The sequence below is a fragment of the Pan paniscus genome, chromosome 8, assembly GCF_029289425.2.
Source record: "Pan paniscus chromosome 8, NHGRI_mPanPan1-v2.0_pri, whole genome shotgun sequence".
NCBI lineage: Eukaryota > Metazoa > Chordata > Mammalia > Primates > Hominidae > Pan > Pan paniscus.
In genome coordinates this window covers 84,321,002-84,348,679 of record NC_073257.2, presented here as the reverse complement: position 1 = coordinate 84,348,679, position 27,678 = coordinate 84,321,002, and the positions used below count along the sequence as shown (strand labels likewise).

At 43.4% G+C, this 27,678-nt stretch overlaps 1 protein-coding gene, 1 non-coding gene and 1 pseudogene across 7 annotated transcripts in view; 1 reads left to right on the top strand and 2 right to left on the bottom strand.

The window, feature by feature from the left end:
* Nucleotides 1-27,678, top strand: part of ASCC1 (activating signal cointegrator 1 complex subunit 1) — a 129,493-nt gene that overhangs the window by 20,544 nt on the left and 81,271 nt on the right. For all 6 annotated transcript variants that reach the window (XM_034930769.3, XM_034930766.3, XM_063607723.1 and 3 more), the window contains exon 5: nucleotides 1,397-1,575. In XM_034930769.3, coding sequence (XP_034786660.2) covers nucleotides 1,397-1,575 — 179 coding nt within the window. The remainder of the gene's footprint in view (nucleotides 1-1,396; nucleotides 1,576-27,678) is intronic.
* Nucleotides 7,503-12,505, bottom strand: LOC106635173 (large ribosomal subunit protein eL15-like; annotated as a pseudogene).
* On the bottom strand, nucleotides 19,689-19,820 carry LOC112441077 (small nucleolar RNA SNORA36 family). Its single transcript, XR_003029055.1, has one exon. It is a non-coding gene; the product is annotated as a small nucleolar RNA SNORA36 family (small nucleolar RNA).

The window sequence follows — 27,678 nt, the reverse complement described above, 5'->3', positions numbered from 1 at the left end:
CCCCTCCCCCTCCCCTCCCCCTCCCCTCCCCCCCTCCCCTCCCCCTCCCATCTGCCCTCCCCCATCTCCTTCCCCCTCCCCTCCCTCCTCACCCCTTCCATCTGCTCCCTTCCCTCCCCTCCTCTCCCTCCTCACCCCTTCCATCTGCTCCCTTCCCTCCCCTCCCCTCCCCTCCCTCCTCACCCCTTCCATCTGCTCCCTTCCCTCCCCTCTCCTCCCTCCTCACCTGTTCCGTCCCCTCCCCCTCCTCCTCCCCTCTCCCTCCCCCCTCCCCTCTCCCTCCCCCCTCCCCTTCCCTTCCTCATTTCCCCCTCCCCCCTCCCCTCCCCTTCCCTGCTCCCCCTTCCCTTCCCTTCCCTTTTTCTTTCTCGGTTTTTACTTATTTTGGGTATCCCTAAGGGTAGAATTTCTGGGTTATATGGTAAGTCTATGTTCAACTTTATTTATTTATTTATTTATTTATTTATTTATTTATTTATTTTGAGACAGGGTCTAGCTCTGTTGCCCATGCTGGAGTGCAGTGGCGTGATCTCAGTTCACTGGAACTTCCAGCTTGCTAGTTCAAGCCATTGTTGTGCCTCAGCTTCCCAAGTAGCTGGGATTACAGGCATGTGACACCACACCCAGCTAATTTTTGTATTTTTAGTAGAGATGGGGTTTTGCCATATTGGCCAGGCTGGTCTTGAACTCCTGACCTCAAGTGATCTGCCCACCTCAGCCTCCCAAAGTGTTGGGATTACAGGCGTGAGCCACTGCGCCCAGCTATGTTCAACTTTTTAAGGAATTACCAAACTTTTTCATAGTGACTACACCATTTTACATTCCTACTAGCAAGGGTTTGCTTTGTAGTACTTGAATTCATTTTTCTACTTTATAAGCTGTCTTAAGGATATTCTTTTTTTTTTTTTTTTTTTTTTTGAGATAGAGTCTTGCTCTATTGCCCAGGCTGGAGTGCAGTAGCACAATCTTGGCTCACTGCAAGCTCCACCTCCTGGGTTCCCTCCATCAGTGCCTCAGCCTTCTGAGTAGCTGGGACTACAGGCGCCCGCCACCAGGCTGGCTAATTTTTTGTATTTTTAGTAGAGGTGGGGTTTCACTGTGTTAGCCAGGATGGTCTCGATCTCCTGACCTCGTGATCCACCTGTCTCGGCCTCCCAAAGTGCTGGGATTACAGGAATGAGCCACCGTGCCTGGCCAAGGATATTCTATTTTTAAGCCTCATTCTGCTTACATTGAATTAATTAGCAGTTTTCTTATATTTGTTATTGTCCCCTGTTTAGATTCATATACGCATTCAGAACTGCTTTAGCTCCTCAGAGGTGACAGTATCAAGAGGTCCTGTTTTATAAGCATTTGGGGGTCCTTGAGCAGTTTACCCTTTCTTCTTTGTTTACAGTAATCACTGGCCAGCATCGAAATGGTGTAATTTCAGCCCGAACACGGATTGATGTTCTTTTGGACACTTTTCGAAGAAAGCAGCCCTTCACTCACTTCCTTGCCTTTTTCCTCAATGAAGTTGAGGTTCAGGAAGGATTCCTGAGATTCCAGGAGGAAGTACTGGCGAAGTGCTCCATGGTAAGTGCAAACAAAACAAGAAGGTTAAAAAAAAAGTTACATATAAAAAGAATACAAAAATGGTTCATAAATCAAACAGTAGGGAGTTATAAACTTCTTCCCCCACCAAAAAAGATAACTATTTCTTTTGGCTTCTTATATTGAACTGAAAAAAAAAGTGTATGGACATATCAGCTCATAAGTTTCTATATATTACAGAAATGTCTTTAAAAAATTTTAACACATATCGGGCCAGGCGCAGTGGCTCATGCCTGTAATCCCAGCACATTGGGAGGCCGAGGTAGGCAGATCACTTGAGGTCAGGCGTTCAAGACCAGCCTGGCCAACATGGTGAAACCCCGTCTCTACTAAAAATACAAAAAAAATTAGCTGGGTGAGGTGGCATGTGCCTGTAATCCCAGTTACTTGGGAGGCTGAGGCAGGAGAATTGCTTGAACTTGGGAGATGGGGGTTGCAGTGAGCCAAGATCGTGCCACTGCAGTCCAGCCTGGGAGACAGAGTGAGATGCTGTCTCAAAAAAAAAAAAAAAAAAAGATTTAAGACACAAATGGCTCATCCTAATAGACACACTATTCTGCATCTTTTGGGTGGTAATGTTAATGAGATGCCATTATCTGTAGATCTTCTGACTTTGGGCGGTCATGGCTCATTTGGGATTAGTAACTAAAAGACAAATTTGCATGTAGAATTGCCATACTTAGATAACAGTGAAATGCTTGTGACCAGGATAATAGCAGATAATCCAGATTAGAAAACAAGTTTTAAACTCATTTTGGATATCAGTTAGTTGATTTTAAAAAATGTATATTGATTCAAAAAAGTATGAAAGCAATATGTTTATTATAGAAAATTTAGAAAATACAGAAAAGATTAATAAAAAATCATCCATAATTCCACTACTGAGAGATGCTGTTACATCATTGCTATATATGTGTGTGTATCAATGTGTCTGTACACTCACATACTTTTTTTTTTTTTTGAGACAGCGTTTCACTCTTGTTGCCCAGGCTGGAGTGCAATGGCTCGATCTTGGCTCACCGCAACCTCTGCATCCCGGGTTCAAGCAATTCTCCTGCCTCAGCCTCCTGAGTAGCTAGGATTACAGGCATGCGCCACCATACCCGGCTAATTTTGTATTTTCAGTAGAGACAGGGTTTCTCCATGTTGGTCAGGCTGGTCAGTGTCGAACTCCCGACCTCATTGCATGCCGGCCTGGGGAAGAAGAGTAAAAATCCATCTCAAAAAATAAAAAATAAAAAATAAAATAAAATTTAGCTTGTATATAATCTTATATTCTAGTTTTTTTGAAAGCGTAATCATTCTACCATGAACATTGTTTTGTCATTGAAGAAAGACCTAAATCTTGGCTGGCATGTTGGCTCATGCCTCTAATCACAACACTTTGTGGAGGACTGAGGCAGGTAGATTGCTTGAGCTTGGGAGTTTGAGACCAACTTGGGTAACATAGCAGCAAAACCCTGTCTCTACAAAAAATACAAAAATTATCCAGGCATGATGGTGTGTGCTTGTAGTCACAGTCACTTGGGAGCTGAGGTGGGAGAATGGCTTGAGCCTAGGAGGTGGAGGTGTCAGTGAACTGAGATTGTATTATTGCACTCCAGCCTGGGCAATGGAGCCAGACCCTGTCTCAAAAAAAAAAAAAAAAAAAAAAAACCACAGCAAAAAACCCACAAAACCTAAAAAACCCACAAAACCTACTTTGTGAGAACAAGTAGGAAATTATAGCAGTGATGACTAAAATAACATAATCTGGGCCGGGCATGGTGGCTCACACCTGTAATACCAGCACTTTGGGAGGCTGAGGTGGGTTGATCACCTGAGGTCAGGAGTTTGAGACCAGCCTGACCAACATGGAGAAACCCCGTCTCTACTAAAAATACAAAATTATCCGGGCCTGGTGGCGCATATCTGTAATCCTAGCTACTCGAGAGGCTGAGGCAGGAGAATCGCTTGAACCTGGGAGGCTGAGGTTGCGGTGAGCCGAGATCGCACCTTTGCCCTCCAGCCTGGGCAACAAGAGCGAAACTTGTCTCAAAAACAAAAAACAAACAAAAACAAAACAAAACAAAACAAAAATCTGATTTCATTAACTGTTCAGGTGATTTGGTTTCGTAATGGCTACCTACTGTTCTATTATATGGATATGTAATTATTTAACTTTTTTAATTTCTATTTTGTTATGAGTGTGCTGAATACATTTTTCTGCACTAGTGGGTTATTTTACTTATACTGTTTATTTTACATATACTGTTTTTCACTAGAAGTGAAAAAACAGTATATGTGGATGTATGAATTTTTCAACATGTATAGACATCCAGATTACCTTCAGGAAATCTTATAGCACTTTATGCTCCAAACTAGAGTTTTCTTTAGGTTTCCTTTCCCACTTTTGCCAGTACTGGATGTTATCATTCTTTTAAGGTTTTTGGTTTTTTTTTTTTTGTATTTCAGTTGACAAAAAATACTGTGTCATTGCTTTACTGTTTATTTATTCAACTATTTGTGAGATAAAGCATTTTCCTGTACTTTGTTTATTCATGTCTTGGCCCATTTTTCTTTGGGAGTGTTCTTTTTAAAAATTTATTTGTAGGAGCATCATATATATTAAGAACATCAGGCCAGGTGCAGTGGCTCATGCCTGTAATCCCAGCACTTTGGGAGGCTGAGGCGGGCAGATCACGAGGTCAGGAGATGAAGACCATCCTGGCTAACATGGTGAAACCCCGTCTCTAGATTGAGACCATCCTGGCTAACATGGTGAAACCCCATCTCTACTAAAAATACAAAAAAAAAAAAAAATTAGCCGGGCGTGGTGGTGGGCACCTGTAGCCCCAGTTACTCGTGAGGCTGAGGCAGGAGAGTGACGTGAATCCGGGAGGTGGAGCTTGCGGTGAGCAGAGATCGCACCACTGCGCTCCAACCTGGGCAACAGTGCTGTCTCAATAAAAAAAAAAAAAAAAAAAAAATCAGTATTATTTCATAATTTACATTTAGCTTTTTAGTTAATTTAGAATATGTTTTGATATACAGTAAGAGGTAAGACTTTAACTTTTTAAACCCCTATTTAACCAATTATCCTCTGAAGAATTACATTTTTTCAATTTTATCTTCAAAATTATTATAATTAAAATGGACTTTTTTGGGGTATACATGTCTGTGAATTCTAAAACATGTTTAGATTTCTGTAACTACCACAACAATTAGGATACAGAACAGTTCCACCCCAAAAACTCCCTCATGCTCTCCCTTTATAGTCACCTCTTCCTCACCCACAACCCCTGGCAATCACTGAGCTCTTCTTCACCGTAGTTTTATCATGTGTGTGTGTGGTGTGTGTGTGTGTGTGTGTGTTTTATTATTTGTAGTTTTGTCTTTTTGAGAATGTCATATAGATGGAATCATACAGTAGGTAACTGGCTTCTTTCACTCAACATAGTGCTTTTGAGATTCATCCAAGTTGTGTGTGTCTCAGGAGTTTGTTCCTTACTATTTCTGGGTAATATTCTACTTTATGGATATGCTACAATTTGTTTCTCCATTCACCCATTGGAGGACACTTGGGTTTTTGCAGTTTTTGGCAACTATGATTAGAACTGCTGTAAACATTTGTGTACGGGTTTTTGTGCGAACGTAAGTTTTCATTTCTTTACAGTAAAATACCCAGGAATGGGGTTGCTGTGATGTATGGTAGGTGTATATTTAACTTTATAAAACACTGCCAAACTGTTTTTCAGAATGCATGTACTGTTTTGCATTCCCAACAGCAATTTATGAGAATTCCAGTTGTTCTCCATCCTCACTAGCATTTGATATTATCACTATTTGTTATTTTTGCTATTCTAATAGCTGTGTAGTGACATCTTATTGTGGTTTTGATTTACATTTCTTTAATGGCTAATGATGTTGAACATTTTTTCATGTGCTTTTTTTGCCATCCTTAGATTATCTTTGGTGAGGTGTCTGTTCATGTCTTTTGCCTGTTTTACAATTGGGTTGTTTGGCGGGGGGCAGTGCCCCATGCCTGTAATCCCAGCACTTTGGGAGATGGAGGTGGGTGGATCACTTGAGGCCAGGAGTTTGAGACAAGCCTTGCCAACAGGGTGAAATCCCATCTCTACTAAAAATACAAAAATTAGCCAGGCACGGTGGTGTACATCTGTAATCCCAGCTACTCGGGAGGCTGAGCCACGAGAATCACTGGATCCCAGGAGATGGAGGTTGCAGTGAGCCAAGATGGTGCCACTGCACTCCAGCATGGGTGACAAAGTGAGACTGTCTCAACAAACAACAACAATTGGGTTGTTCTCTTTTCTTCTTTCTTTCTTTCTTTTTTTTTTTGAGATGGAGTCTCGCCCTGTCACTCAGGCTGGAGTTCTATGGCTCGATCTTGGCTCACTGCAACCTTCGCCTCCTGGCTTCAAGCGATTCTTCTGGCACAGCTTCCCAAGTAGCTGGGATTACAGGCATGCATCACCATGCCCGGCTAATTTTTTGTATCTTTAGTGGAGATGGGGTTTCACCATATTGGCCAGGCCGGTCTTGAACTCCTGACCTCGTGATCCACCTGCCTCAGCCACCCAAAGTGCTGGGATTACAGGCGTGAGCCACTGTGCCCTGCCAGATTGTTTCCTTATCATTGAGTTTTTAGGGTTCTTTATGTATATTGTTGATACAAGTCCTTTTGAGGATATGTGATTTGCAGATATTTTCTCCTAATCTGTAGCTTGTCTTTTCATTCTCTTATTCGTGTCTTTTGTAGAGCAAAAGTTTTAAATTTTGATAAAGTCTAGTTTATTTTTTTTTTATGGGTTGTACTCTTAATGTTATGTCTAAAAAATCTTTTCCTGGCCGGCGTGGTGGTTCATGCCTGTGATCCTAGCACTTTGGGAGGCCGAGGTGGGTGGATCACTTGAGGTCAGGAGTTCGAGACCAGCCTGGCCAGCGTGGTGAAGCCCCATCTCTACTAAAAATACAAAAAATTAGCTGGGCGTGGTGGCGGGCACCTGTAATCCCAGCTACTAGGGAGGCTGAGGCAGGAGAATTGCTTGAACCTGGGAGGCGGAGGTTGCAGTGAGCCGAGATCACGCCATTGTACTGTAGCCTGGGCAACCAGTGAAATTCCATCTCAAAAAAAAGAAAATTTTTTTTCCTAACCCTCAAATATGAAGGTTTTCTTTTTAGAATGTTTATAGTTTTGGTTTTTTATATTTAGATCTATGATTCAGTAATTTTTTTGTACGAGATGCAATATTTAGGTCAAGGTTCATTTTTTTACATATGTATGTCCATGGTATGCTTTTTTTTTCTTTTAAAGAATTTATTTTAAACCTATTATACCACATAGTATGTTTTATACACTGATATATAACTCCCTAATAAGATAAAGCAAAGACAAAAATGTTTATCTTATTAGAAACAAGATACACCAGCCAGGCGCGGTGGCTCATGCCTGTAATCCCAGCACTTTGGGAGGCTGAGGTGGGTGGATCACGAGGTCAGGGGTTTGAGACCAGCCTGACCAACATGGTGAAACCTCGTCTTTACTAAAAATACAAAAAAAAAAAAAAAAAAAAATTAGCTGGGCATGGTGGCAGGTGCCTGTAATCCCAGCTACTCGGGAGGCTGAGGCAGGAGAATCGCTTGAACCTGGGAGGCGGAGGTAGCAGTGAGCCGAGATCGCGCCACTGCACTCCAGCCTGGGCGACAGAGCGAGACTCTGTCTCAAAAAAAAAGAAACAAGATGCACCACCGCTTACTGTCTTCAAACATTATTGCACTTTAACTTCCTTTTTTTTTTTTTTTTGAGACGGCGTCTCGCTCTGTTGCCAAGGCTGGAGTGCAATGGCGCGATCTCGGCTCACTGCAACCTCCGCCTCCTGGGTTCAAGTGATTCTCCTGCCTCAGCCTCCTGAGTAGCTGGGACTACAGGCGCCTGCCACCATGCCCAGCGAATTTTTATATTTTTAATAGAGATGGGGTTTCACCATGTTGGCCAGGATGGTCTCGATCTCTTGACCTCGTGATCCGTCTTCCTCGGCCTCCCAAAGTGCTGGGATTACAGGCGTGAGCCACCGTGCCCGGCCTTCACTTTAACTTTCTTAATTTGACAAAGCATTCATTAAATAATTTGCAGACTAGCTTTAACAGACAAATAACACCTGTAAGCAGACATGACTGTCTTAAATTGTTTATTAGGTATGAATTTTACAAACTTTACTTATATTAGCGATAATGGTGGAGCTGGAGAGTATTGCGCCTTCTCCAAGCTGCCCTGCGAGAACCACCAATAGTGTGGTGGAACTTATGGCCCTTTCCAAGGCCACGGCTCTTTCGGCCTGCACATGTCAGCCCACGCATCTCCCTGTGGTTGTGGACTGGTTTGGTGATCCACTGGGTGTCAGGATTTCTTCTGATAGCTTTATGGGCTGGATCAATGAGGATAACCTCAAAAAATTTGTATGTGGAATCTTCACCAATCCAATATTTAAGTCATAGATCTAAATATAAATTCAGGATTCTTAGAACTCCACAGTGGCATCCAGCTCATTCCTCTGCAACAGATTGAAGGCTTCAGGCAAACTTTAGCTAGTTAACACCACGATGGACAGGCTTGCCGTAAGTTGCACCCTTAGGAACTGGGTGTTTTCGGCCACCACAGCGAACATGAATCCTATATATAATGTAACCTTGCTTGGTCTTGCAGCCCAGTTGCTGCGCTTTATCAGGCTGGGTGGGGTGGGGAGCCCTGTGGAGGGCAGAGAGCTGGTGGTACTGCCAGCAGTGGACCCTCAGAAGAAAGCACATGACATCAGACTGTTTCTTTCTCCGTAGCTCCTGGATATACTTGTATGCACTTGTCTTGGCTTACCTGATGGCTGCCGCCAGACAGAAAGGCTGTACTTTCTTAATCTTATAGTGAAGACAGAAATAAAAGCATTTGGAATAAAATAGAACAATGGTTCATGTCTTTGGTTCTTTTTTTTTTTTTTTTTTTTTTTTTTGAGACGGAGTTTTGCTCTTGTTGCCCAGGCAGGAATGCAGTGGTGCGATCTCGGCTCACTGCAACCTCCGCCTCCCAGATTCAAGCGATTCTCCTGCCTCAACCTCTCAAGTAGCTGGGATTACAGGCATGCGCCACCATGCCCAGCTAATTTTGTAGTTTTAATAGAGACGGGGTTTCTCCATATTGGTCAGGCTGGTCTCAAACTCCTGACCTCAGGTGATCCACCTGTCTTGGCCTCCCAAAGTGCTAGGATTACAGGTGTGAGCCACCCCACCCGAACAGTATCTTTGGTTCTTCAGACAGATGGACTTAGTTCTGATTTTGAGTTCTTCAGTCTATGTGGACTTGGACAAATGAACTTCTCCAAATATTTATTTTTATTTTTTTTTGAGATGGAGTCTTGCTCTGTTGCCCAGGCTAGAGTGCAGTGGCTCGATCTCTGCTTACTGCAAGCTCTGCCTCCCAGGTTTGCACCATTCTCCTGCCTCAGCCTCCCGAGTAGCTGGGACCACAGGCGCCCGCCACCCCGCCCGGCTAATTTTTTTTTTTGTATTTTTAGTAGAGATGGGGTTTCACCGTGTTAGCCAGGATGGTCTCGATCTCCTGACTTCATGATCCGCCCGCCTCGGCCTCCCAAAGGGCTGGGATTACAGGCGTGAGCCACTGCGCCTGGCCTAACTTCTCCAAATCTTTATAGCCTACTTGGGAGGGTTGTAGGAAGGATTAAATGAGATGACACGCTGGATGAGGTAGCTTAGGCCTTCTAATCTCAGCACTTTGGGAGGCTGGAGGATTGCTTGAGCCCAGGAGTTCGAGACTGCCCTGGGCAATTTAGGGAGACCCTGTCTCTACAGCAGATAAAAAATTAGCTCGCAGTGGTGGCACATATCTGTAGTTTTAACTACTCGGGAGGCTGAGGTGGGAGGATGCTTAAGCCCAGGAGGTCAAGCCTGTAGTGAGCCATGATTGTGCACTACTAGCCTGGGTGACAGAGTGAGACCCTGTCTCAAAATAAATATATGAGATGACATAAAGAACTCAGCATGGTACTTGATACATAATAAGCATTTAATAAATGGTAGCTGCTACTCCTGCTATACTTTACTGCGAGTTAAAGTTGTTAGTATTATTTGGAGTGTGAAGAGTAGATAAAGGGTAGCTTTGAAAGTTGTGGCAAAGTGAAAATGTTTTGGGTGAAAACTTTTACAAGATCCTTTCTTCTTTCTTTCCTTCCTTCCTTCCCTTCCCTTTCCCTTTCTCCTTTTCCTTTTCCTTTCCTTTTTTCGATCAGGTTCATATTGCTAAAGGTAGTCTTAGGTGTTAGAATACAGTGAGAGATGGATATGCAGTGTTAGAAGTATTAGAAACCAGGTCGGGCGTGGTGGCTCACGCCTGTAATCCCAGCACTTTGGGAGGCCGAGGTGGGTGGATCACTTGAGGTCGGGAGTTCGAGACCAGCCTGGCCAAAATAGTGAAACCCCGTCTCTACTAAAAATACAAAAATTAGCTGGGCGTGGTGGTGTGCACCTGTAATCCCAACTACTTGGGAGGCTGAGGCAGGAGAATCGCTTGAACCCAGAAGGTAGAGGCTGCAGTGAGCCACAATCATGCCACTGCACTCCAGCCTGACAGAGCGAGACTGTCTCAAAAAAAAAAAAAAAAAAAAAAAAAAAAGAAGAAGTATTAGAAACCAAGTACTTTTGTGGTGTATGGGGTGAGAATTAGTAAAATTGCTTATTTATGAAGAGGGCTATGTAGGTGAATAGATTCAGATTGGGCACATACAAGAGATGGCCTGAGCTTAGTGTAGAATTGTAAAACCAATTTTTTTTTTCTTTTTTTTGAGACAGACTCTCACTCTGTCACCCAGGCTGAAGTGCAGTGGTTTGATCTCGGCTCACTGCAAGCTCTGCCTCCTGGGTTCAAGCGATTCTCCTGCCTTAGCCTCTCGAGTAGCTGGGACTACAGATGCCCACCACCTCTAACTGTAAAAAGTCAGTTTTAATGAGTTTAATCAGCCACACCTGGTTGATTTTTGTATTTGTAAAACCAGTTTTTTTTTTTTTGAGACGGATTCTCGCTCTGTCACCCAGGCTGGAGTGCGGTGGCGTGATCTCGGCTCACTGCAAGCTCCGTCTCCCGGGTTCTCGCCATTCTCCTGTCTCAGCTTCCCGAGTAGCTGGGACTACAGGCGCCCGCCACCGTGCCCGGCTAATTTTTTGTATTTTTAGTAGAGACAGGGTTTCACCGTGTTAGCCAGGATGGTCTCTATCTCCTGACCTCGTGATCCGCCTGGCCCAGCCTCCCAAAGTGCTGGGATTACAGGCGTGAGCCACCGCGCCCGGCCTAAGAGAAGGGGTTTCACCGTGTTAGCCATCATGGTCTCGATCTCCTGACCTTGTGATCCACCCGCCTCGGCCTCCCAAAGTGCTGGGATTACAGGCGTGAGCCACTGTGCCCGGCCTTGTAAAACCAGTTTTTAAGTGACTAACTTTGCATTTATGTGCTTAAATAAGGCCATATCTATGAGGAAAATACATATATGTCAATGTTAATATCACTGAACCATCAGAAAATCATTTTTCTCCTTAACATTTCATAACAAGATGACTTCGTTCTTAGTGGGAATGGAGGGTGGGGTAGGAGATCAGGAACGCTGAGGTTTCAGTATAGCCCAGTACTGTTTTGGGGAGTAGGGTCTAAGTTTTGAAATTATTTTAGCTGGTAAATGCAAACTAGTTGAAGCTCAGTCATTGTATATATTCTTTGGAAGGATACAAATACCAGGTATAAGACAAGCAGATGTGTAATAAGTTAGTCTTTTTTTTTTTTTTTTCTGGGCATGTGCATGTGCGTCCGCTTTCTTCCTTTTTTTTTTTTTGGCTGCTGACATGGCTGACAGGGAACAAACACTGGAATTACTGCTTTAATTTAGCCAGAATGAGCTTGTTCGCCGTGAACGTCATGCTGGCCTTAATCAGTCCAAAGGACTTCCTTCCTGCTTTCAGGGAGACTGCGTATTAACATAGTCTCTTTTCTGTCTTCAAATTCGGCCCTGATAACAGCTGGAAATAAGCACAGCATTAAAGAGGAAATCAGTAAGGGACCATTATCTAGATTATATGGAAGAGATTTTTAGTAAGTTTCATTCTGATGTTAGAATGACACGAAGATGGCTATGAAAGCCTGTAGGCACTTTCCAGTAGTACTCTGCATTTATTACCTCAATTTATGTGAGTTCTCTTCTACAAGATTTGAAGAGCAAATACCTGTTCACTGAGATAGCAGTTGTTTTCTGAGAGACTGTGGGATTTTCAGTTCTTTTGGCTCCTCTGAAACTCATTTGTCATCTCTGAGAGTTTCCTCATCTCTAAAATAGGGATGATCTCAACATTCCCTTGCTTAATAGCATAAGAAAAAGATAGCATCTCTTGGTACAAAATCTCCTGGCTCATAAATTTTTTGAATACACATATATATTTGTAATATATGTTTATTCTCCAGGTGCAGTGGTGGGCACCCCAGCTACTCAGGAGGCTGAGTCAGGGAGGATAGCTTAAGCCCAGGAGTTCAGCCTGGGCAATGTAGTAAGACATTGTCTCTACAAAAAAAAAAAAACCAAAAAAAACCCCCCAAAAAAGTTATATTCTTTTATATTTTATGTTATATTACTTTTTAAATTAATACGTATGATATTTCAGGTCCATACATTAGAAGCTAACTCCCATTTTTAATTGCTGTGAAGTATTCTGTGAATGTACCTTAGTTTATTTAATCAATCCTCTATTGATGGAACATTAGAGGAAATTATTTTTATTAAATAACACTGCAGTGAGCATCTGTACATGCATCTTTTTGTTTGACTCCTGGTTTCTTTGGGATAAATTCTAAGAGGTAGAATAACATGGGTTAAGGGAATGCAAACTTTAAATTTTTTCATAGTTTTTTCCATTCTGTTTTAAAAGTCAGTTTTAATGAGTTATACTTTATATACAACATTATAATGCACTTGTTTTAAGAATATGGCTTGATGAGTTTTGATAAAGGTATACACCAGTGTAACAACCATCACAAACAAGATATTGAATATTTATGTCACCCTCAAATATTTCTTTCCTCTGCAGTTGATCCCCACTCCATCCCCTCACCTCCTACCACTGATTCCGGGCAACCACTAATCTATTTTGTGTTGCTATTAGGTTTCCTTTTTCTAGAATTTTAAATGAATGGAATTATATGATATATAGTCTTTTGTGTGACTTTTTTTGGTTCAATATTAATATTTTTGGGAGTCAGTCGTGTGTTATAGGAGTTTGCTGCTTTTTATTGTTGAGTGGTATTTCTTTATTTTATTTTATTTTTATTGATCATTCTTGGGTGTTTCTCACAGAGGGGGATTTGGCAGGGTCATAGGACAATAGTGGAGGGAAGGTCAGCAGACAAACAAGTGAACAAAGGTCTCTGGTTTTCCTAGGCAGAGTGTTTGTGTCCCTGGGTACTTGAGATTAGGGAGTGGTGATGACTCTTAACGAGCATGCTGCCTTCAAGCATCTGTTTAACAAAGCACATCTTGCACCGCCCTTAATCCATTTAACCCTGAGTGGACACAGCACATGTTTCAGAGAGCCCAGGGTTGGGGGTAAGGTCATAGATCAACAGGATCCCAAGGCAGAAGAATTTTTCTTAGTACAGAACAAAATGAAAAGTCTCCCATGTCTACTTCTTTCTACACAGACATGGCAACCATCCGATTTCTCAATCTTTTCCCCACCTTGCCCCCCTTTCTACTCCAGAAAACCGCCATCGTCATCATGGCCCATTCTCAATGAGCTGTTGGGTACACCTCCCAGACGGGGTGGTGGCCGGGCAGAGGGGCTCCTCACTTCCCAGTAGGGGCGGCCGGGCAGAGGCGCCCCTCAGCTCCCGGACCGGGTGGCTGGCCAGGCGGGGGGCTGACCCCCCCACCTCCCTCCCGGACAGGGCGGCTGGCCAGGCATGGGGCTGAGCCCCCCACCTCCCTCCCGGACGGGGCGGCTGGTCGGGCGGGGGGCTGACCCCCCCACCTCCCTCCCGGACGGGGCGGCTGGCCGGGAGGGGGCGCTGACCACCCCCCACCTCCCTCCCGGACGGAGCGGCTGGCCGGGCGGGGGGCTGAGCCCCCCACCTCCCTCCCGGACGGGGCAGCTGGCTGGGCAGAGGGGCTCCTGGCTGGGCAGAGGGGCTCCTCACTTCCCAGTAGGGGCGGCCAGGCAGAGGCACCCCTCACCTCCCGGACGGGGGGCTGAGCCCCCCACCTCCCTCCCGGACGGGGCGGCTGGCCGGGCGGGGGGCTGAGCCCACCACCTCCCTCCCGGACGGGGCGGCTGGCAGGGCGGGGGGGCTGACCCCCCCCACCTCCCTCCCAGACGGAGCGGCTGGCCGGGCGGGGGGCTGACCCCCCCACCTCCTTCCCGGACGGGACGGCTGGCCGGGTGGGGGGCTGACCCCCCCACCTCCCTCCCGGACGGGGCGGCTGGCTGGGCAGAGGGGCTCCTGGCTGGGCAGAGGGGCTCCTCACTTCCCAGTAGGGGCGGCCGGGCAGAGGCGCCCCTCACCTCCCGGACGGGGCGGCTGGCCGGGTGGGGGGCTGAGCCCCCCACCTCCCTCCTGGACGGGGCGGCTGGCCGGGCGGGGGGCTGACCCCCACCTCCCTCCCGGACGGGGTGGCTGCTGGGCGGAGACGCTCCTCACTTCCCAGACGGGGTGGCAGCCAGGCGGAGGGGCTCCTCACTTCTCAGACGGGGCGGTTGCCAGGCAGAGGGTCTCCTCACTTCTCAGACGGGGCGGCCGGGCAGAGACGCTCCTCACCTCCCAGACGGGGTCGCGGCCGGGCCGAGGCGCTCCTCACATCCCAGACGGGGCGGCGGGGCAGAGGCGCTCCCCACATCTCAGACGGTGGGCTGCCGGGCAGAGATGCTCCTCACTTCCTAGATGGGATGGCGGCCGGGACGAGGCGCTCCTCACTTCCCAGGTGGGATGGCGGCCGGGCAGAGACGCTCCTCACTTTCCAGACTGGGCAGCCAGGCAGAGGGGCTCCTCACATCCCAGACGATGGGCAGCCAGGCAGAGACGCTCCTCACTTCCCAGACAGGGTGGCGGCCGGGCAGAGGCTGCAATCTCCACACTTTGGGGGGCCAAGGCAGGCGGCTGGGAGGTGGAGGCCGTAGCGAGCCGAGATCACGCCACTGCACTCCAGCCTGGGCACCATTGAGCACTGAGTGAATGAGACTCCGTCTGCAATCCCGGCACCTCGGGAGGCCGAGGCTGGCGGATCACTTGCGGCTAGGAGCTGGAGACCAGTCCGGCCAACACAGCGAAACCCCGTCCCCACCAAAAAAACACGAAAACCAGTCAGGCGTGGTGGCGCGCGCCTGCAATCGCAGGCACTCGGCAGGCTGAGGCAGGAGAATCAGGCAGGGAGGCTGCAGCGAGCCGAGATGGCAGCAGTACAGTCCAGCTTTGGCCCGGCATGAGAGGGAGACCGTGGAAAGGAGAGGGAGAGGGAGACGGGAGAGGGAGAGGGAGAGGGAGAGGGCTGTTGAGTGGTATTTCTTTGCATGAATGTACCACTTTATCCATTCAACGCTGATAGATGTTTGGATTGTTTATAGCTGGAGATTTCTTTATCTATTCAACTCTGATAGATGTTTGGATGGTTTCTAGTCTTTGGCTATTATAAATTTGTGCCAAATTTATGTGTTCTTTGTGTTCAGTATATGTTTTTATACCTCTTGGGTAAATACTTAATAGTGTAATTGTTGGATTATGTGCAGGTGTATGTTTAGTTTAATAGGAAACTGTCAGATCTTTTCCCAAGGTGGTTGTACCCTTTTACACTGCTACAAATGATGTGTGAGAGTTTAGGTTGCTCCACATTCTTACCAACACTTAGTGATGTCTATCTTATTTTAATTTAACCCTCTCTAGTGGGCATCTCATCATGGTAGCTCATTGTGGTTTTTATATACATTTCCCTCATGGCTGATGCTGCGAAGCATCTTTTCATGTGCTCATTGGCCATTTGTGTATCTGCCTTTGTGAAGTACCTGTTCAAATATTTTGTCTATTTTTGTTGTTGTTGATGGTATTTTAGCTTTTCTTTTTGTGGTGAAATATACATAACATAAAATTTACCATTTTAACCTTTTTTTAAAAAGTGTGTGATATTGCTTATTTAAAATTTTTTTTGTTTGTTACTATTGTGTTATAAATTTTTTTTTTTTTTTTGAGATAGAGTCTTGCTGTGTCACCCAGGCTGAAGTGCCGTGATCTTGGCTCACTGCAACCTCTGTATCCATACTGATTTTGTATCTACTTGTTCTTTTAGTTGCTGAGAGAGGAGTGTTGAAATCTCCACCTGTAACTGTGGATTCATCTATTTCTCTTTTCAGTTCTACCAGTTTTTTCCACACCTTCTTGATAAGATCCTTTTATAGTTATGAAATATCTTTCTCTATTCCTGATAATGTTCCTTGTTCTGGTCTACTTTTTTGATGTTAATATAACCATTCTAACCTTCTTTTGATTAGTGTTTACACTATATATCTATTTCTATCCTTTTACTTTTAACATATTTGTATCTTTATATTCAAAACAGGTTTCTTTTTAGACAGCATATAGTTAGGTATTGTTTCTTATTTTTAAATTGCAGTCTGACATCTCTACCTTTTAACTGGAGTAGATAGAACATTTACATTTAATGTAATTCTAGCTATGGGTGAGTTTAAATCTACCATCTTATTCTTTATTTCTCTCTGTCTCTTCTTTATTTTTTTTTGGTCTTCTTTGTTCATGTTTGTTTCTGTTCATCTCTTCTTTGTACCGCTTTTTTTTTTTGGATTGAGGGTTTTATTTATTTATTTATTTTTTGAGACGGAGTCTCGCTCTGTTACCCAGGCTGGAGTGCAGTGGTGCAGTCTCAGCTCACTGCAACCTCCGCCTCCCCAGTTCAAGCGATTCTCCTGTCTCAGCCTCCCGAGTAGCTGGTACTGCAGGTGCATGCCACCACACTTGGCTAATTTTTATATTTTTAGTAGAAATGGGGTTTCACCATGTTGGCCAGGCTGGTTTCCAACTCCTGACCTCAGGCGATCTGCCCTCCTCAGCCTCCCAAAGTGCTGGGATTACAGGCATGAGCCACCGTGCCCAGCCTAACATTTCTTATAGTTCAGATCTGTGGGAAATAATTTCTCTCAGCTTTTATTTGTTTGAAAAATTTTTTAATTCACCTTCTTTTTTGAAAGATTTTTACTGATTATAGAATTCTAAGTAGTTTATTCTTCTAGGACTGTGAACATATAATTCTACTGTCTTCTGGCATGTATAGTTTCTTTATTTTATTTTTTATTGAAAAACTTTTTTTTGAGACATGGTCTCACTCAGATACTCAGGCTGAAGTGCAGTGGTGCAATCTCGGCTTACTGCAACCTCCACCTCTGGGGCTCAAGCAATCTTCCTGCCTCAGCCTCCCGAGTAGCTGGTACTATAAGTCTGTACCATCATGCCCAGCTAATTTTTGTAGAGATGGGCCTTTGCTGTGTTGCCCAGGCTGGTCTCAAACTTCTCTGGGCTCAAGCAATCCAACTGCTTCAGCCTCCCAAAGTGCTGGGATGGCAGGTGTGAACCACTATAGCTGGCCAGGTATAGTTTCTAATAAGAAATTTGTTGTTGCCTGGGCTCAGTGGCTCACACCTGTCATCCCAGTACTTTGGGAGGCTGAGGTGGGTGGATCACCTGAGGTCGGGAGTTCGAGACAAGGCTGGCCAACATGGGGAAACCCCATCTCTACAAAAATACAAAAATTAGTCCTGTATGGTGGCGGGTGCCTGTAATCCCAGCTACTCAGGAGGCGGAGGCAGGGAGGATCGCTTGAACTTAGGAGGTGGAGGTTGCAGTGAGCTGAGATTGCACCACTGCACTCCAGCCTGGGCAACAGAGTGAGACTCTGTCTCAAAAAAAAAAAAAAAAAAAGAAATTTTTTGTCATTCTTATCTGGCAGCCTTTTTTTTTTATTGGAAATAATTTCAATGTAGAAAAATTTGTATAAAGATAGTATAAGGAATATACCATAAGAAAGTATAAGCTTTAATGGCATATGATCTGATACTGTCCTTTATAATATTTTCCCCCCTCAGTACAAGATCCAGGGTAAGGTCAGGCATTGCATTTAGTTTTTTGTCTCTCTCTCTCTCTTTTTTTTTTTTCTTTTAGAGACAGGGTGTTGCTATGTTGACCAGGTTGGTCTCAAGCTCCTGGCCTCAAGTGATCCTCTGGCCTCAGCCTCCCAAAGTGTTGGAATTATAGATGTGAGCCACCATACCCAGCTTAAGTTTTTATGTCTCTTCAACCTCTTTTAGCAGGAACATTTTCATACCCTTTCTGAATTTTATATTATTGACTTAATTGAAAAATAATACAGTCCTCTTTAGACTTTTTTCCTTATATATATTTATCCCATATAGTATCTAGCCTTTTTTTGTTGTTGTTAAACAACCCTGCCGTGGCGCCTGCCACTGCTTTCAATGGCCTCCAGCCTGATATCCAGACTGTGCCACCATTCCCATTAGCCCTCCAAGTCAGGTGAGACAGCAACCAGTCCCTCAGGCAGCCCCACACAAGCCAGAACATTGAAGCTAGTTCTATTTTTGCTCCATCCTGAGGGAAGAGCTGGAAATTGGGTAGCTTCTTCCCAGTGGTGGGACAAGGTGGGACAGATTGAGTGGGGCAAGGATGAATGAAAATGGCACAAAGTTTTCTACCACTTTGAAGTGTGACCTTTTCATGGTTAGGTGTATGTTTGGTTCCTGCAACTTCTTAACTGGTTTTTAGGGTTCTTCCAAAGCTACTTTGGTCTGTATGTTGTTATTTGATATGTCCATGGGGGAATGAGGGCCTAGAACTTCCTAGTCTCCTTTCTTGCTGTTTCACTCCAGTTTTGTATAATTTTCAGTCATTATTTCCTCGAATGTCTTTTCTTTCCTTTTTTTCTCATCTCCTTCTGGAACCCTGATTACATGTGTATCAGAATACTTGAGGCCGGGTGCAGTGGCTCACACCTGTAATCCCAGCACTTTGGGAGGCTGAGGTGAGTGGATCGCTTGAGGTCAGGAGTTTGAGACCACCCTGGCCAACATGGTGAAACCCCATCTCTACTAAAAATACAAAAATTAGCTGGGTGTGGTGGCACACGTTTATAATCCCAGGTACTCGGGAGGCTGAGGCACAAGAATCGCTTGAACCCGGGAGGTGGAGGTTGCAATGAGCTGAGATGGTGCCACTGCACTCCAGCCTGGGCAACAGAGTGAGACCATCTCAGAAAAAAAAAATCACTTGATATTGGTGCACAAGTTACTGAGATTCTGTCCAGACGTTTTTTTTTTCTCTGCTTCAGTTTTCCAAAAATAGTTAAATATTCCTTAAGTCTCATGTATGGTTCATGAAAAAAAAAGAAAAAAATTAAATATTCCTTTATTGTTCAAAATTTTTGTTTTTACAATTTTATAATGTTAAAATCTGTTTGTTTTTTAAATTTCAGCTTCTATTTTGTTTTTATTTCTGAAAAGCAACCATGTATGAAAATAATTCAGTTTCTTTTTATCTTAGTTCATCAGACCTGACTTCCTAAAACTGAATGTAACTTGTCTGTTAGTCCAAGCTCAGTAAGTCTTCAGCCTCTTCAGTCCCATCTCTTCTAGGCATCTTTAACTGTTGATATATTAGACTCAAGCAGGCATTTTTGTAAGATGAGAGGCAAATAGGCCGGGCGTGGTGGCTCACACCTGTAATCCCAGCACTTTGGGAGGCTGAGGCGGGTGGATCACAAGGTCAAGAGATCGAGACCATCCTGGCCAACGTGGTGAAACCCTGTCTCCACTAAAAATACAAAAATTAGCTGGGCGTGGTGGTGCGTGCCTGTAGTCCCAGCTACTCGGGAAGCTGAGGCAGGAGAATTGCTTGAACCAGGGAGGTGGAGGTTGCAGTGAGCCAAGATCGTGCCACCGCACTCTAGCCTGGTGACAGAGTGAGACTCTGTCTCCAAAAAAAAAAAAAAAAAAAAAAAAAGAGAGGCAAATGAATAGAATAATGCTTTTGAACCAATCATCTCCCGTAGCCCATTTCAATGTCCCAAAGTTTCGTTAACAGAACAGGGAAGCTGCCTTGAACTGAACTCAATTCTTTGGAATCAGCTTCTATTTTAGATTCAGGAGGTACATGTATAGGCTTGTTACATGGGTATATTATATAATGCTGAGGTTTGGGTATGACTGATCCCCTCACCCAGGCTGCTTCAGGTTGTATAGTTTCTATAGATGTGTCTTCAAGTTCACTGATTTTTTTTTTTGAAGTGTCTAATCTTTTGTTAATCCCATTTGATGGAATTATCAATTTTGATTTTTGATTTTTATATATTTTTTGAGACAGAGTCTCATTCTGTTGCTCAGGCTGGAATGCAGTGGTGCGATCTCGGCTCACTGCAACCTCCGCCTCCTGAGTTCAAGTGATTCTTGTGCCTCAGCCACCTGAGTAGCTGGGATTACAGGCACACACCACCACACTTGGCTAATTTTTGTATTTTTAGTAGAGACAAGGTTTCACCATATTTGTAAGACTGGTCTTGAACTCCTGGCCTCAAGTGATCTGCCTGCCTAGGCCTACCAAAGTGCTGGGATTACAGGTGTGATCCACCGTGCCTGGGTAGCTCTTTTATTTTTTTATCTCTTGAAGTTCCATTTGGTTCTTTTTTTTTTCTTTTTTTCTTTTTAAGATGGGGTCTCGCTCTGTTGCCCAGGCTGGAGTGCAGTGGCACAACCTTGGCTTACTGCAACCTCTGCTCCCTGGGTTCAAGCAGTTCTTATGCCTCAGCCTCCTGGTTAGCTGGAATTATAGGCATGTGCCAACATGCCTGGCTAATTTTTGTATATTTTTAGTAGAGATGGGGTTTCACCATGTTGGCCAGGCTGGTTTCAAACTCCTGACCTCAAGTGATCCACCTGCCTTGGCCTCCTAAAATGCTGAGATTACAGGTGTGAGCCACCGTACCCGGCCGGTTCTTTTAAAAGTATTTTTCTTTTCTGTCATTAGTATTTTTATGTTTTTTTAAAAATAGTTGAGTTTCACCACTGGAACATTTGGATTGTTTCCACTTACGGGATATTATGAATAAAGCTGCTGTTCATGCATTTTTTTTCTGCTAGTAATCTATAATATTGTAAATTAGCTTGAGTGTCCCACTGTTTTTATTCACTCAATTGATAATTGAGTGATGTATAAAATAGCAAATATGTATTGAGCTTTGTATTTTGCTAGACAGTGTTCTAAATGTCTGCTATGTTCATTTTGTTTAATCTTCAGTCCCTCCCTATGAGGTAGGTATTTATATCTCATTTCACTGATGAAGGAATGGAAGCTTAGAGAGAGTAACTTGCCTAAGGTGCCACAGCTAGTGGATGCCACAGTGTTAAGTAGAGCAGTGATACGAAGTTGAGTAGGATCTAGCATCTGCTCTAATCCAATAGAACAAATAGTTGACAGTCCTAGGGGTCACTGAGGAAAAGTTATTTGAATGGGAAAAAAAATATCCTGTTAAACAATTGAAGACATTTTGATGGTTGCTTGCTAATCAACTGACCAACTGCTAACGAACTATACCAATCTTTCAGCAGGCATTTTCAAGTGAGAACAGCCTTGACTGGAATTTGGTAATAATTTGGACAGTATTTGAGGGTTTAAAAAAGAGCAGCAGGCCGGGCGCAGTGGCTCACACCTGTAATCCCATCACTTTGGGAGGCCAAGGCAGGTGAATCAGTTGAGCCCAAGAGTTTGAGATCAGCCTGGGCGACCAAAACTTGTGTCTACAAAACATACAAAAATTAGCCAGCCTGGACAACAAGGCAAGATCCTGTCTCAGGAAACAACAACAACAACAAAAACAAGCAGCAGAGCTTTCCACTTTTGCTTGGGTTATTATTCAAATCATATGCTCTTCCCGAACTGTTGAAAAGAAGTGTCATATGGATCAGATATTATCTAAGGACGTGTTCATTAAGATGTCTGCCTTCAGTCCTGGTTCAGGACTTAAGAAGGTGAGACTCTTCATCTTCTGGAAAAAAAAAATTGATATTATTAATGTTTATTTCTTTTTTTGAGAAGGTAAATTTATTTTTCTTTATAGCTTATGTCAAATACATCAAGTGCTTTTGGGATCTCTGATATGAAAGATTCTGTTGAAATATCAGGTTATAGTTTACCCTACCTTATGAGTTTTCTATTGCTGTGTAAAAAATTACCACAATCGTAGCAGCCTAAAACCACACCCATGTATCATCTCACAGTTCTCTGGTAGTTTCATAGTACTGCAGGTCGGAAGACCCAGTGGGCTGGACTGGGTTGTCTGCTTAGGGTCTCACAAGGCCAAAATCAAGATGTTGACCAGACTGGTATCTCATCTGGAGGCTCTTGGGAAGAATCAACTTCCATGTGCATTCAGGTTGTTGGCAGAATTCAGATCCTTGTGTCTATACGTCTGAAAGTGCCGTTTCCTTGACACGTGACTGCTCTGGCTTCACCAAATCCTTCTCATGTCAGATCTGACTTCTGCCACCAGCCAAAGACTCTGCTTTTTAAACAGCTCATGGGTATAGATTAGTCTCATTGGGATAATCTCTCTCTCTTAAAGTCCGCTGTACCATAGAACATAATATAATTTGTAGGATTCATACATTATCACAGCCACAGGGTCCACCTACAACCTGGATTATACCAGGGTAAAAGGTCATTAGGGGTCAGTCTGAGAATTCTATCACAGCTATTAATTTTCATTGTTAAACGTTGTTGTGAAGGTCACATTTTTGGTACAACAGGCAACTTTTCTATGCTCAGGTCTCATTCTATCCTTCTGATCATCCTTCCTTGAACATAATTCTTTCTTCCTTTAAAACAGTCAGCCTCTTTTTCCTCTTTGTTTGGTAGCAGACTTGTCCTTGACCTCACCCTTGGCTCTTCATGTTAACTGAATTTACCTTTTAGGATAGCATTCCCTGAAGTCACCTTTCTTTGTGTTCATCTGTTATATAAGAAATATTGTTTGACTGCAGACATTATCACTATCATCCCTGTGCTTCAGTTCCCTAATCCTGAGTATTTAATGTAGGATTTAGCTGCTCACAGACATTAGCAAGGTATTCTTCATCTGTGTGATCTGCAGATAAGCTGCACCTTATTTTTTCATTCTTTCGTCTCTTGCATTAAGATTCAAAGATGTCTCATTGCCTACAAGTTCAAGAAGTATATTACAACCTTGTATATCTCTCAATCATTTTTTAGCTAGTAATGCTGCTATAATTCCACTTTATCTCACAGCAGGGTCCAGTAGAAAGCACATCAGTAATGAAAAACGGTAATTCAAAACCATGTGCAGTGGAACATTTGAAGGCTTATAGATCCATCTGAAGCAACAGGGGATTTCTCAGGCTGCCTAAAGAACCTGAATCAGTTATAGCTGCAGAAACTACATAATTCTGCTCATACTGTAACATGGAGGCTTACACTGGGCAGAATGGGTAATGGGTCTGCATCCCCCTAACTCCCTCAGGCAGGATTTTTTTTCCAGTTAGTATTAGTCACTGAAGAAGAAAATGTTTATATAAAAGCTTTAGTGTATAATTTAGGATTTTTCATGTTTAAGGGTAGTTGTAGGATTTGTAGTTATCTTTTGAACTGATTTAGAATGAAGATGGGATAGTTGTCTTTGGTTGTAAGGAAAATTGTAAAAAGCCCCAAGTTCTGATTGTAAAACCTACCAAGTTGGGTAGGAAAGTAAGAAAAGGAAATATTTACAAGATTCATATATTGTCCCATTTCGGTGGAGATACTAGTTTTGAACAGGTTTTTGTGTCTTATTGATTCATGCACTAGTTATTAAATGTCTACTTTATACCAGGTATATATAACATATAGGACATATTATGTGCCAACAATGGACTCTACTCTTAAGGATCCCATACTCTAGGGTGTGGGAAATAGACTTCTTCCAGAAATAGGTACCGTGTTGTGAGATAAGTGCTACTAGATAAGTGCAGTGTGTACCCAGAGGAGAAATTCTGTAGTGGTTGGAGAAGGCTTGATAAGGGAGTTGACAATTGAACAGTCTGGAAGGGACAGGAGTTTGTGCCAGGCTGGCAAATGGGGGCAGGGAGCATTCTGCACAGAGGAAATGTCACTTGTGAGGTATTCAGGGGAGAGTGAGGAATTTGTTAAGGCTGGTACTTAGAAAGAGGTAGAGTAAGGAAGAGGTAGGAGTTAAGAGTGGAAATGACATGGCACCCAAGTTGTGAAAGCTCCTGTGTGGGTTAAGGATTTTGAATGTAATATCCTATAGAGAGTAAGAAAATAGTTAAGGCTGGGCATGGTAGCTCACACCTGTAATCTTAACACTTCGGGAGGCTGAGGTGGGAGGATCCCTTGAGTCCAGGAGTTTGAAACCAGCCTGGGCAACATAATGAAACTCCGTGTCCACAAAAAATAAAAAACATTAGCCAGGCATGGTGGTGTGTACCTGAGGTCCCAGCTACTTGGGAGGCTGATGTGGGAGGAGGATTGCTTGAGTCCAGAGATAGAGGTTACAGTAGCCATGATTGTGCCACTGCACTCTAGCCTGGGTGACAGAGCGAGACCCTGTCTCCAAAAGAAAGAAAGAAACAAACTAGTTAAGATTTTAAGCAAGGACTGTGATGAACTTAGCACCATAGAAAAAAAATTGAAGGCAGTGTGGAGGATGTCTTGAGAGGTAAGGAGTTGGGCACCAAGGCAGGTACCAGTTGGGAGGCTATCGATACTGTCTATTGAAAGAAGACTAGGGTTTGTGGCATATTCAGGAGGGGATATATTCCAAAGATATTTCAGAGTTCTGCTCTGAAGTGGGGATAATAATGGTATTAATGTTACAGTGTTGATATGAAGAGTAAATGAGTTAATAAGTTTAAGGTGTTTAGAGCAGAGCATGGCACATAGTGCCGAATGAATGTTATTGTTATAATTGTTGTAATTATTGCTGTACAAAGTAAGACTTGTAGTAATCCCATGGGTTACAAAATGGAGGGGAAGGAAGGAGTGGCATTAAGAAGCAGCAACAGATCTCTCTTGCGCTATTAACCCATCAGAAACGTGAGAGGAACCAGGGTCTGTCTTTGGGAATAAATGTAAGTTGAGTAGATGCCTTGCTAACTAGTGCTTTCAAGTAACTATGGAGGAATAGTGAAGTTTTTAGAAGAGTAGGCTGAAGGATTCTTTGTGCTCATCTAAGGTAAGTGGGGTGGTGCATCCTTTAGTGAGGGGAGATGCTCTTCACTCCTCTTTAATGGGTAAAGATCTTTAGACAATGCATGAGAAGTTCTTTTCTCTGGTCAGTATAAAAGCCCATGCTTGAATGTTTGTCCACGTTTTAAGAACCTCTCCACTTTCTTGTAATTATGTATGAATAAATAGAATTTATAAGCCAGGAGAAACAAAACTCTTTTTTCTAAAGCTTATACAGCTTAACACAGTATTTCATTAATAACACATAGTGACTTGCAAATCAAAGTCAGCTTTTCTGAACATTCTTAAAGAATAATGGAAATGACTCAGCAGAGCCTAATTTAGCTTCCAGTGCTGCTTTAAAAGGGAGAGCAAAGATGGCATTTGTCTAGTGCTGCACAGTCATGTAAAAAGGAAGAGGGGGAAGCTTATATTTATTCCATACTACTGTGTGCCAGAGACTTCATATGTGTTTCATTTAATCTGCAGAGCAAACCTGAGACAGAAGTATTGTCTGTTTTATAGATGATGAAATTAAGCTTCATAGCAACTGAGTAACTCACCTAGGGTCATGCTGCTGATAGGTGGCAGAATTTGAACATAGGCCTGTCTGGTTGCACAGCCAAATGCTCTTTTCATCACTTTGCCTTATTTGAATAACTTCTTTAGATGAATGAACTTCATATCACCTGCCCAGAAACAATTCTACAAGATTTGGCCATAAAAAAAGAAAGAAAATACAACGAGTATAGGGGAAGCATGCATATTTTCTCCTTTTCTTTGCGTAGAATATCAGAAAGTGAATTGGTAGATCCCTCACACATAATCTATTTTGTTAGCAGATAATTATTTAGGTTTTGTGGGAACATGTAAAAAGTTTGTAGGTCCTTTGACTTACAGGTAAACCAGGCCACCTCCCTTATTTTACAGAGGAGGAAGCCGAGGCTAGAGAAGTGACATGACTTGCCTAATTACAGCTGGTTTGTGACAAAGTTAGAATTAGAACCCTAGGCTCTCTACTCCAGGTTAAAGGCACAAACGTTTGTTATACCTGGAGTTCCTAAAAGATGATATATGTGAATATGATTTGAGAATTATTTTTTGTCTCTGGCAATTGGCATGTACCACCAAGGCAGAGAGCTATAAATTATTTACATTCTGGGTGCTACACATTTGGATCAGATTCTTCACTAGCATGTAGTGGAGTGTGAGCTTACAGGTCTATGTCTGGAGAGAGGCCTCCCTTCTACTTGCTGACAGCTCTGGCAGTTGCACCTGTGTTGTATCCCATCTCATGGAAAGGATGGTTGAGCTTTAAGGAAGCAGAGAATGCTTCATGATGGACCAATCCATACTGCTGTCTACTGCCCTTTTCCCCAAGCTTGATATGTGTAGATTTTATTATGTCTTGTTAATTGTTCCTACTGATAGTATTATTAGCAGTTCTGCCCCACTCGAGCCCAGGGTGCTGGATTAAAAGTGATGCCAGTGAAGGGCCTGTGATGATGTGGTGACTGCTAGTGGTAAATCATGAGCTGCAGTTTGAATGAGAGGGCTAAGGTCCATGCACTCAGGACTGATGAGTCAGGACATGACCTTGAACTCGGTGAACTGTGACTTAGGCATGTACATAAGTTTTCTTTAGAGGAAGCTTTCGCATGCATGGATGAGGCCTTATTTAACAAGAAAGAAACTGAGGCTTAGTGATGTTGTGACTTAGTCATAAAGAAACATGTTTATTTTCATAAACAAAACTGCCCCAGGAAATTCCTGTTACTTCACCCTTTGCTTCTCCCTGCTGGGTGGAAGGTCAATCCATTAGAACTTTCAGGCGCCAGCCTGGGTGGCCAGCCTAATGGAGTAAGATAGTTCCAGCTCCAAGTAATGGCGAACTTGGAGCAGGGCCCAGTGTAATTAAACCCCTGCAGTAAAGAATTTGATGTTGGTTGGTCTTCATTCATCTCAGTGAATGGGCTTGCGGCAGGAATATGATATATTCCGAGCAAAGAAAAACAGTGGCTCTAGAGATTTATGCCGTTGCCTTGAAGATTGTTTGGTTCCAAATTAAATTTAGATAATTCAGTAAGAGAAAAGTTTCTCTTGGTAGATGGCATTGTGAGGTAGGGCAGAATTTAGAGCGTTTCTCCATTCATTAAAAGACTGTCCAGTGGAGTTACTTGTAAATTATATAGTCTATAGTAAAGGATTATTTGAACCCTTATGACTCATAATTCCAAAAAGGACTTTCGATCGTGTGACCCTTAGGTGTCCTGTCTGTACCTTGTCTTGCTCCATTGCCTTCTGTGTGTTTTGTTTCCCAGTACTTGGTGTTTTCTTGGCAAGTAAACTCAAGTTGACTAGAGTGCTAGGCTCCCAAAGGGTAAGGCAGGGAAAGCAAAGTTGTAGAACTTCCTTTTTCTAGCTGGGTATTAGGGCAAATTTATGCAAGAGAAAGTTGAAGAATAAAGAGAAAGAAAAAGGAAGAAAGAGCAATGGAATATCAAAGTGACTGAGATAGTAAGCTGGGAATTTTAAACCATTAGGCCATTTTCCCCTTATGTTTCCTAGTCATTTCCAGGTCTAGAAAGGTACTTGTGTGCACTTTCAGGCCTGTAGAATTGAGTCTGGCTCTACTAGTTAAGTCTTGATTTGGCATGCTAGTGACAGGGCATTTCTTTCCCTCATTTTTCTCTCTCTAGTCACTATATTTTATATATAAAAAAAGAAATATATAATATATAATATAA